The sequence below is a fragment of the Pelodiscus sinensis genome, chromosome 3 (assembly GCF_049634645.1).
Source record: "Pelodiscus sinensis isolate JC-2024 chromosome 3, ASM4963464v1, whole genome shotgun sequence".
In the NCBI taxonomy this organism is placed as follows: domain Eukaryota; kingdom Metazoa; phylum Chordata; order Testudines; family Trionychidae; genus Pelodiscus; species Pelodiscus sinensis.
Genome location: NC_134713.1, coordinates 145,017,897 through 145,028,784, shown reverse-complemented (window position 1 = coordinate 145,028,784; position 10,888 = coordinate 145,017,897). Strand labels below are relative to the sequence as shown.

The following is a 10,888-nucleotide window of genomic DNA, read 5'->3' as shown; positions in this document are numbered from 1 at the left end:
AGATAAGAAGTTCTGAGCAGTTCTCTCGAGCAGATAAATTGGTATCAAGTTGGGGAAGATGCATTAAGCTCCACATAAAGATATAAAAAAGAAGGGAATTAATATGATCTTGGAAAAGAACCAATTGTTGGAAACTTGTGCTACGAACAAAAGTGACTTTGGTACTGAACAGTCATAGGGAAAAGACCCTATCTGGTGTATTCCTTAGTATAAGTTAAAGTAGACCAAGACAAAAATGTAACTTCAAAATACACTATGATTGTTTAGGTTGAAACTTATAGTAATAGCTATTATATTTTTGACAGTTTACCCAGCTTGTCCAGACCTCCTTCTCTTTTTCTTTTTAACATAATAATAGTTTTCCCCTCTGAAAAACAAATAGTAATATTTAGTACATTGTTGAGTTTTACAGATTTACTCTCAATATGTGCTATATTTTGTAAAAAGGGGGCAGGGAAAAACATAAAGGATCACTTAAATTCACATTGCTGTTCTCAGAGAATAGATAAAATAACACCATCTTTGTATAAATTCTGAAATGTCTTAATTTTGTCCAACATTTAGACATACCAACATGGTAAGTGGCTGAGAAATACATTACATGTACAGAGATAATTATAGAATTGTTTCAGATAATTCAACATTTCAGGAGAATGTAAACAAGCCCCATAAACTAATACCATGGAATTATGGCTTCATGCATTGGATGCAGTTTTCTCAAATGGGCCTTAACTGGATAGAGTGCTGAACACAATGGGACTAGCTGACAATCAGCACCTCACAAATGTTCATCACTCTGCAAGACTAGCCCTTGCAAAGTTTGGGCCAATTCTGTCCATTACATATACCTATTACAATCCCAGATGCTGCAAACACATCTTTTACATTTGTCAGCATATTTTAAAATTCTGTTCCACAGTATTCTAAAAATTGACAGCTCTGTATTGGTCTGCATCTGTGGTAAAACAACTGATTGTAATTTAAATCTTTTCATCATTGGAACAATTTAATTAAATGATATTTCTTTTGGGCAGGCTGAGAGGAAGAATTCAACAGCCATTAAAGATGTAAAATCAAAATGAATTTTGGTCATTTTAATAAACATATACCAATGAAACTTCACTTTACTACAGCAACACATTAATATTCAAGGGACTAATAGCTATGCTTAAAACATCAAATGTTTATCAAGTACTGAAAAAGCAGATATTACTAAACTAACTAGGTATAATACAAGAAAAACAGCTTTTAAATAATTGGTCCGTGTGGACAGATGTCCAAATGATGATCCTACTCATACACTGTATGAATGAGATCTATATTTGATATAATTATTAATAATAAAAAGCTTCTCTCTTGGAGAAATCTGGTGTAATCCATATTTTCTGTTTCTTGTGTGATTCCTGTTACAGCGATAATCCTTACAAACATATCAGCTTTGTTTTAGGTCACTAAATAAAGGTTATCTCAGTTATTCAATATCATTCCTTTAGGAAATGTTGCAAATATTGGAGTAACTGTATTAAACTATGTAGTTAAGACAGTTAGGGAGCTTCCAAGTATAACCAGTGGAGAGGCTGCTGAAAGATGACTAATTTGTAATCTTAAGTATGGAGTATACATATTATCTGCCATAAAGAAAAATAATGGCAGGGCAGGTTTTAGAAAGGCTCTTTGAAATCCATGGGCTACATTCTAAGAGGGACCAAATGCAGTAATGAATCAGAACTTGATTGTGTATTATTAAACTCCATGGATTTGCCAGTGACTTGAATGAGTGCCGAACTATATACTTAGAATGAAATTTACTCCTATGCAAAAGACTAGCATGGAGGTTTGCGATCCCCCATAAGTCCCACTTACACCCAATTTGGAACCAGGCTGCTTCCATTCACAGGGGTGAATTTCAGTCTTAGGACCTGTCCATACTACAGAATATATTGACCCTCCGGAGGTCGCTCTTCTAGCATTCAATTTAGCTGGTCTAGTGTAGACCCCCCAAACCAAATGCTTGAGGGCATTCCCTGCTGACATCCTGTACTCCTCATTCTGTGAGCAGTAAGGGAAACCGATGGGACCATGTGCTCCCATCGGCCTCCTGCAGTGTAGACGCTGCGGCGGCTCAGATTAAGGTAAACCGAATCCAAACTGGATTCGGTTTACCTTAAACCAACCTGCCTGGTCTAGTGTAGACTAGGCCTTTGTGAACAATGTACAGCATAAGCACAGCTAATGGTTCCTAAGGCAAAAGCTAATAAGAAAGAGCTGTTGTTTGGATTCACAGTGTCCCAGGCAGAGACAGGATACAAAAAGGTGGCATCTCAGATTTTGATTTGGCTGGTATGCACAGCACATCTGGCCAGTTGGTCAGGTGGGTGTGGAAACCAAAAATGAGATGGATTCAGGACTCAACATATTCTCAATCAACCCTTGAAAAATGCAATATATATGCTTTTAAAAATGTGCATTTTAAAATGATATACCTACATGTGACCAAATTTTGCCTTTAATCATTAAAAATTCAAATCCTGATTCTCCAGAATAATCCTTTTAAAAATTAAAACACATTTATTTCAAATAAAATTTGATCGCCACATCATTTATTAACATTGTGCTTTTTGTTTTGTTTTAAATCAACAGCAAAAGTCATATAAAACCCTCACGTGCTTTTGCAATCAAAAAGAGAGAAATTATGCTAAACAGAATAAAGTATAAAGCATGCCATTGGTTCATGAACTTCATTATATGGAAGAATTTAAAAAAAGATCCTCAGCAACAGACAGTTGCCATAGAAATGCTCAAGCATCTAGTGCTTGTATACAAGCCACATCTCTCTATTGTTTCTTAAATCCCTTCCTAAGGATAGCAAATCAAAAAGCAATCAAGCATCAAAAAGGAAGAATAGAGCTGTTTGAATAAGAAGTTGAATTCAGCATTTTGAAGGTTATAGGTTTCTAATAATATTGATCCATCTTGGGCTTTTTCCCTGTTTAGATTAAATCCCTGCTGTAGCTCAGATGTTACACTCAATTTTCACGCTGGCAAAAATTAAGGTAAAAAGTAAGGCACCAAAAAACCTGCCCTAGATAATAACAAACCACCATAAGCCTCATTAATTATTACAGTTGAGCTGAAAATGTGCAAATGATTGAGCTGTGTGTGGTATTTCTGGCTAAGATCCCATAAAACAGAGATTTCCTTACATCCTATCTTTGTCAGGTGTACAAGACTTTTAAATGTGTGAATTTAATGGTGTCATTGGGACAGCTGTTTAATCCCAGTCCACTGTATCACAATCTTTTGTGATAACAAATATTGTGTTACAAGAAGAAGAGCACCCTTGCTGGTAATATCAATTTGTTTACCAGACATCTAATTAATTGGTAAACATAATGGAAGTTCCTTCTAATTAATGGCAGACTCCATGGGGGAGGGCACACATAAAAGGGTATGTTTCTCCATCTGGTGTACTGGTATTTTCAGTAACAAAAATTAAACTACAGTTGTATGCAGTAATTCAACTGTGCTCTTTATGAAGTCTCCATATTAATAAATAGTTCACTGATGCAGACTGTTCAGATGCTTTATGCAATCTGCTCTCTGGTCATTTAAAACTATATGCAAGGTTTGTGGCATGATTGTGTCAGTTGTACAAAACTATAAAAAAAATCCATCCAAAATAAAATGTTGATAGATAACATTCTGTGCATGCTTCCAAGTTACAGCAAAAAAGATGGCTCATATTTGACTTCCTTTGCTGCAATACATTTTATTATTTGGTAAAGATTCCTTTTTCCTTAAGGACTTTTTCCAAGATTCATTTATGTTGCTCTTGTCATTACATCCAGTCTCAAAATAGTTATAAAATTTGCCGTTACATTCAAGAGCAAGGTTTCCTTTCCTAGGTTCACAGTTTAGAGTGGCACCATCTGGTTCAGTTTCATTACCTCCTTTCTCATTTAATTTTGCCTTTTCCTGATTACCATGAGACTTGGCATTAGTAATGAATATTTCATTAGCAAGAATCTGGTCATCATGCCTGTAAACAGGGGCACTGGTGATGCTATAATCCACCTGGTGGGAACAACTTGGCAAAGATATAGGGCAGGAGGAGGAAGAGGAGGAGTAGGAAGAAGAGGAAGAAGCATTCTCCCCATTAGTATTAACAGAGAAGGGTAAATTTAAATAGTGACTGCCGCATTCTTGATAAACGCAGCAAGTATGGAACTTTTCACACTCTTCCTTTGCCATCCGAAGACGTTTTCGATAAGGACAGTCTTGAGGCATAAACCACTCTTGCGAGGATGGACCACCAAAGGAGTAAGCAGAGAAGCACCAGTTATTTTGCATGATAATTTCTCCATGGATTCTCTTCATTAAATTGTTGATGAGGACTGATCTCCGTAGATAGACTTCAGGGTCATCGATAAATTTCAGTTTTTCCAAAGACATGTAAAGAATGTGTGCTCGCTCCTCAAAAACAGAAACTGTCTGAAAATGAAAGAGACAGAAAGATGCAAAAAGGGGGATGAGTGTTTTGCTTTATGCAATAAGAAGAAAATTTAAGCACTGCACTGGCAGTATGTAAATCAAGGTAATATTTTGGGTGGGCCAAATTTCCATGGGGATCTTAGCTTGGCCTCTGAATATGTGCACCCATGCATTTAGGGACCCTATTGTTTCTGGCCAGAACGTCAGATGCGCAGTGCACTCATCATACCAGGGAGACAAATAGCTCAGTATTTGATATGTGTAGGCAAACACTATCTGCATGCCCAAAGTCGGTTTTAGAGGGACCAAATATATGTGAAAAACCGACTCTTTAGTTACATCCTGTGTAAACTATAAAGCTATCATGTAATGTCCCTGAAATTTTAGCTGATGTGTTTTTGTGCGAGAATGGAGCAGGGATCCGGCCCTATCCATTGTTAAGGGTCACCAAAGCCACTGGACTGAAAGAGGGCTTACTCCTGGATGTCCTTTGTACCAAAAGCCTTCCAAGTCTAGAAAGCCAGCTAGTACCAATGATGCAGATGGAATGAATGTCAGAACTGTCGATGAAACAGGCCTCCACAATGAAGAGTCTATTAGTCAAAACGCTTTTATAGAACTAGTGTGTAGAAGAATGTTAGTAGCGTGGTAAAAACAATCAACTAGCACTACAGCATCTGGAGTGCAGCTGTTGGGCTGAGTACTACACCCAACAATCCCTGGGTCTAGTGGGAATGTGACTGGGCAGGAACAAGGTCAGGAAACTAGAAGAGGCTGGGGATTTATGAAAACCCTGGCCACCAGCTCACAGATTTGCTCTCCCTTCAGGCTCCTGCCAGAAATTCCTTCTCAGCATTGGCAGTATGGTCAGGTTACTACTCCCAGGAGGTCCTGGGTCTGCTCTGTGACCTCTACCATGGGAACCGAAGTGGGGAGGGGTAGTGAATGTTACTGCCAATAGTATTAACTCATTTCCATTTTTAGCACAGAGTTAATCTGAGTAGGAGTGGAAAAGCACATCACACAGGCTGCTCAAATTCCCCCAGCTGTGCTTTGCTCATTCCCCCTTTTCCTATTTGGCCACATACTTTGTGCAGAGGAGACAGTGGTAGCTAGGAGGACTGGGGCACTCTCTACACAGTTGCTTTCCTCTACTCATCCGCTCCTCTCAGCCCAGAGGCTGTGGCTAAGAGAATACATTCATTCTAACAACAACTATTAGCTGTATTATGAGTTCACAGCCAAAACTTGGCTCTCTGGTGCACTAATTTTCTACAATCTAGTTCCAATTATTCACATAGGTTAATTTGAGCCCCTCATACTCTTCTGCTGACTGTCTAAAGACTTAACTGAACAATTAAGCCTGGTGCTTTAATCTGAACACCCCCAGATTTGTGCCCTGGAGGACCAGTAATGGCAAGTTCCAGAGACCTTCCCCTGTGTGTGCTCTGCTGTCAGTTCTAGAGACTGACTCCAGAATTGGGCAGCAACAGTGACCCAACGAATCATACCCACTGTGACAAAACAAAAGGAAGAGCAGTCTGTGCCAGGAAAGGGGGCGGAGGGATATATGTCTTTCGTTATACCACGAGCACAGGAAAGAGAAGTGTGTGAACTCTTCCATTAAATCTGAGAAAAATCATCTCTCCATCTCCCCTCCTGCCCTAACGCTACTGAAAACTGGAAAACTTTTTTTTTTTGCACTTGAAGGAATACGAATAATTTCAGCATGATACATTTCATTGATAGCAACAGAATGGTACCATAAAATAGACCCATCAGAGCTCTCCATGCCTACTATGTATCTAGTCTTTACACTAGCTCCTACCCAAGCCATAGTTCTTTGCCTCTTTCTGACAAAAAAACACAATTCATTGTTAGAGGCAAATGAGACATGGAAATGAAAAACGCCCTGTACAGGACAAAAGAACTGGTTTAAAATACCACTATTTTAAATTATATTATACTAAAGCACATTGTCTGTACCGCCAGTGTATTGTGTAGATGATATTGAGTAGACTGAACTCAGAATGGGACATAGCCTTTCACATCCAGTAAAATAGTTTCATTCCAGCCAGTGCTATCAATTGAAAATTGGTAGCCTGTTCTGGGTCTTTCAGAAAGGATCTTATAGTTGCTCTGCATTTCCAAGTGTGAAGCTGTCCACAGAAATCACTACCGTAACTGGGATCCTTCCTCAGTAGCAAGTAGTCTGTGGTATGAATGGGAAACTACTATCTTCTCACTCCTAAGGCTTGCCTCTCTGGGGAAAGGTTGAGATGTGCTACAAGGCTCTGTGGGAAGTTTGCATAGTTTCTGGCCTTGCTTTAACTATTCTAGAGATAGAGAGAGGGCTTCAATCTCTGGGATTGTCAGCTTTCACTAGCAGTCACTGAAACAGATATTTGCAATAAAATACTATATTGAGGGACTTGTTATCTGTAATTCAGATACTAAATGTACAACGTAGCACAGCCAGAGAAATCAGTAAGGGGCAGGGCAGGGAGTTCAGTACCTTTCAGGATCGAGCACTTACTGAGCAGGAGCCTAGAGAGTTTTCTGAACATCTCCCATGAACTGTTGAACATCAATGTATATGCTCACGTGTCAAATGCAAAGTAGAACTTCACCCAGGCCCCTTTTGGAAACAAATGTGTTGTCTGGGTTTGAATTTCTTGTTTTGAGTTATTAGAAGGTTTTTTTTAAAACAAGTAAGATTAAATTTTGGGGTAGACTGTATTCCCCTTTCAGATATTTCTGTTTCTATGTAGGCTTCAGATACCCAGTGGAGAACATTGAGCTTAGCAATCCTAGAAAAAGAGTACTGAAAAAAAGGGAGAGCCTGGAGCTTACTCTTGTTAAATTTACATTATGCATTTTTGGTGTGTATTCTCCAGAATAACCTCTGTAAACACAGTGTAAGTGTTTATGAATAAAATGTGTGACAAGTAAGATATTCAGAGTGTTTCTATTAACTGTTATTATGGTTGAACAAACCGCTTTGTTTCTTAAACTATGTGATGACAATAATAAAATAAAATAAAGTGTGAACTATTTGTTTCCATGCAAACAGCTGGGCTATTCTCATCATCTGGGTGGAGTATTTCAACTTCTGGAAATGAGTCAAGCAAGTGTTACTAAATATCTGAAATGCCCAGTAAAAAAAACCCATCTATTAAAAACATACTTTATGTGTACAGCTGCTGAATGATGGATGAATATCCTCTTCTTCCACATATTTCCTTTTAAAGTATGTGATCTTGGATGTTGTTATAGGATTTGAAATTCCCCTGTAATGTGATCCTGTGGGTAATAAATCAGATATGACAAATGACATGTGGTTTGCCTGAGGTTCTCCAAACAAAATACTTTTAATTTCCCTTCTCACTACAAGATAAGTCTACCACATTTGTTTATATATATTTGCAGTGATCAAAATAAACTTTTTACCATACGAATAAATAGCTCGTGATGCAATAGGCTAGCACGAGCAATTAAAGCTCTTTGTGATAGACACTGTAAGACATTTGTGTGTCTGGCATACTTAGACATTCTCTGTATATTTTTCTTTAATAAAATTTTCATCCCAAGTTTACAGGTCCAACAAGTAGCGGCATTCACCAGCGCATCCTGTTCAAATTCCAGGGACCATGAATTACAGGTGAAATTTTATTTTACAATTGCTAAATATATTCCATATATCTGGAATAAGATTTAGTAGTTTAAAATAATGTTTCAAAAGTTGGTCATTTTGTGTCTTAGTGTAAAACCAGAAATGTACATGGAAACATATAATTGACGAAAGCAAAGATCAGATATACTCCACCAAAGGTAAGAGTTTGTTACTACCTTTCATGACAAGAAAAGATAACATGTCTTTGGACAAATACATTTTATAGAACCATCATTACTCAATATTTTTATTAATTGGCACCCAGAATAGTTACAATACAATTTTGTAATATTTTATCTTTGCAACTATGTAAAGAAAGATGGCCATGTTTGGACTCCTTTCTCCTCCCACTCCACATTAAAGAAAGACTCTAGAAAGCCCAAGACATATATTGTGTTTATGACAAATCTCTTGTTATTATAACCAAATATGAGCAGGATTCCTTAAAGTCAGTAGAAAAGAAATGACAGCTAGCCAAAATGTTGTGACTTTTACCCCTTTGGAGAGTGACTGTAGGATAATATGGTGTGACTATCTAAGCAAGTCTTTTTTAATTCTAGAGAGTCCAAGCATGAATCAGATGTACAGAGCCTTTTCTCTAAACCAGTGGTTCTTAACTGGGGGTGCATGCACCCCCTGGGGGTGTGAGATGCCCTTTCTGGAGGTGTGAGACATACCAGATTTTTATGATATATCTTAGGTTTAAAGAACTGACCTACTTCAACGATTTTTAAGAAGGGGTGCGAGAACATATTTTGAGAACCACAGGGTTGCAGGCTGCAGTAAGGTTAAGAACCACTGCTCTAAACCTATGCTCCGTGTGAATTTTCACTTCAAACATTACCTTTAATCATTTTCCCCCGGGCCACAGTCTCCAACCTATCCCTATGCTTCCATAGATGGTGAAATTGAAATTACTGCCATCTGTACACACACACACACACACACACACACACAGGCACTCCCTCCCCCCTTGGATGAATGAAAGTAGCTGCATGTTCGAGCGGCCCCGGGCTCTGGTGCCTTGGATACACCCAGAGGCGCGATACTGCCGTTCATGTTGCCCGGCTCACCGTGCGCGTCGGGGAATGCCCCCTCCCTCCCCCCGGCCACCAGCCCAGCTGCCGTGCCTACCTGGCGTCCTGTTCCCCTGCGGCGCGGCCCGGCTGGGCTCCGCGGGGCTGGCCTGGCTGCCACAGTGCGACTCCCACGGGGTGTGGTACTCCGCGAGCTCGGGCCCGCAGAACCGCTGCATGGACAGCACCAGAGTCATCGCTGCCCTCTCCCTGCAAGCAGAAGGCGCAGCGGGTCAGAGGCCCGTGGGACCAGAGCCCGGCGGCTGCCTCCTCCGCTTCCCAGCGTCTCTCGCGCCGGGCCCCAGCGCCCCTGCCCGGCCGGCTCAGCGCGCCTCTGGCTCCCGCTCTCCCTGGCTGGATCCCGGGCTTTGTCGTTCCCCGTACCCGCCCCGCCTGCCTGCACCCAGGTGCCTGGTGCTCTCCGCGGGGACGCCCCGCGCTCCGCTGAGTGACCAGCTCACTCGCAGCAGGGCCCCCCAGCCACGCACCGATCTCTTCTCGTGAAGAACCGCCAGGCAGACCCGAGCCGAGCGATGCTCGCAGCGCGTCGGGGTCAAATCCGCTCAGTCGCTTCCCGGGCTTGTTCCTAGGAGCCCGGCCGCGGCAGCCACATCGCGCGGGGCCGGGGGGCGGCTTTCTCCCGGAGCCCCAGCGACACACACCGAGAGGCTCAGGCAGTTGTTTCCACTAGCCCCGATCGGACGGAACTGGATCTGCCTCCAGTCAAAACACTGGGAGAGTAAGACAGAAAATTGGCTGCCGTTTCAAGCCGGGAGTTGCAGTCCCCCAGGAGCCAAGCACAACATCGCCGGAGCAGGCAGAATATTAAGCAGGAGCGGGGACTCCAGGGCCAGGGCCAGGGCCAGGGCCAGGCAGCGATCTGCCTCCCATTGCCAAAGCGAAGCGAGGGAGAGAGCGCGCAAACTTTCGGAGAGGGGCCACCGCTCACTCCCCCCCGCGGCCCCGCATCTTGGCACTGGAGCACAGAACAATGCACCGAGACAGAGCTGGCCCCGCCCCGCCCCTCGCCAAGAAAGCTGGAGTTCGTTTCCTCCTCCTGCGCCTCGCAGCTCAGTGCTACTGCAGGAAGACAGGGATCCAAGGGGAGGGCAGTAGGGAACCGGGACAGGGTGAAGAGAGGGGTGTCTGTGGTCCCAGCGATTGAAAGTGCAACCAATTAAACACTGCCCGACAGGAGAAAGATATGCGAGGCTGTAGAAGAGAGCAGTTATGAAAAACAAATCATTAACATCTGTCAGGTACAGTGAAAATGCACAGGAGTGCCACTTGCTTCTGAAACGGACAAGTATCGACTTGCTAGCTACTCTGATGGCTCAATCCTGTAGACCTTACTCACGCAAAAATTCACGTTCACTTCAAACTGAACAGTGGGAGTCAAATGGGTTTTCAACTAAAGTATGTGCGAGTTTTTGGCTGAGAAAAGACTACAGAATCCAGCTAACAGGTGCAATTTCAACTTCGCCCCGGGAAACCAAATTATGATGTGGCTTGGAATTCTCCTAGACACTGGGAAACACACAATGTATTTTTAGTTCATACTTTCAATGATAATATATTAATTACGTCTTTCTTTTACTGGAGAAAGAACCAATGGCACAGGGAATTACTGACCACGACCTATTAGCCT

At 41.7% G+C, this 10,888-nt stretch overlaps 1 protein-coding gene across 1 annotated transcript; it reads right to left on the bottom strand.

Moving 5' to 3' along the window:
• Positions 1 to 1,616: 1,616 nt before the first annotated feature.
• Positions 1,617 to 10,551, bottom strand: SERTAD4 (SERTA domain containing 4). The gene is made up of 4 exons (XM_006136905.4): positions 9,729 to 10,551; positions 9,299 to 9,450; positions 7,679 to 7,794; positions 1,617 to 4,491 (listed from the first exon to the last, which is right to left on the bottom strand). The coding sequence occupies exons 2-4, from the start codon at positions 9,435 to 9,437 to the stop codon at positions 3,739 to 3,741; spliced, it is 1,008 nt and encodes a 335-aa protein (XP_006136967.2). The 5' UTR covers positions 9,438 to 9,450; positions 9,729 to 10,551; the 3' UTR covers positions 1,617 to 3,738.
• Between the last annotated feature and the right edge of the window lie 337 nt (positions 10,552 to 10,888).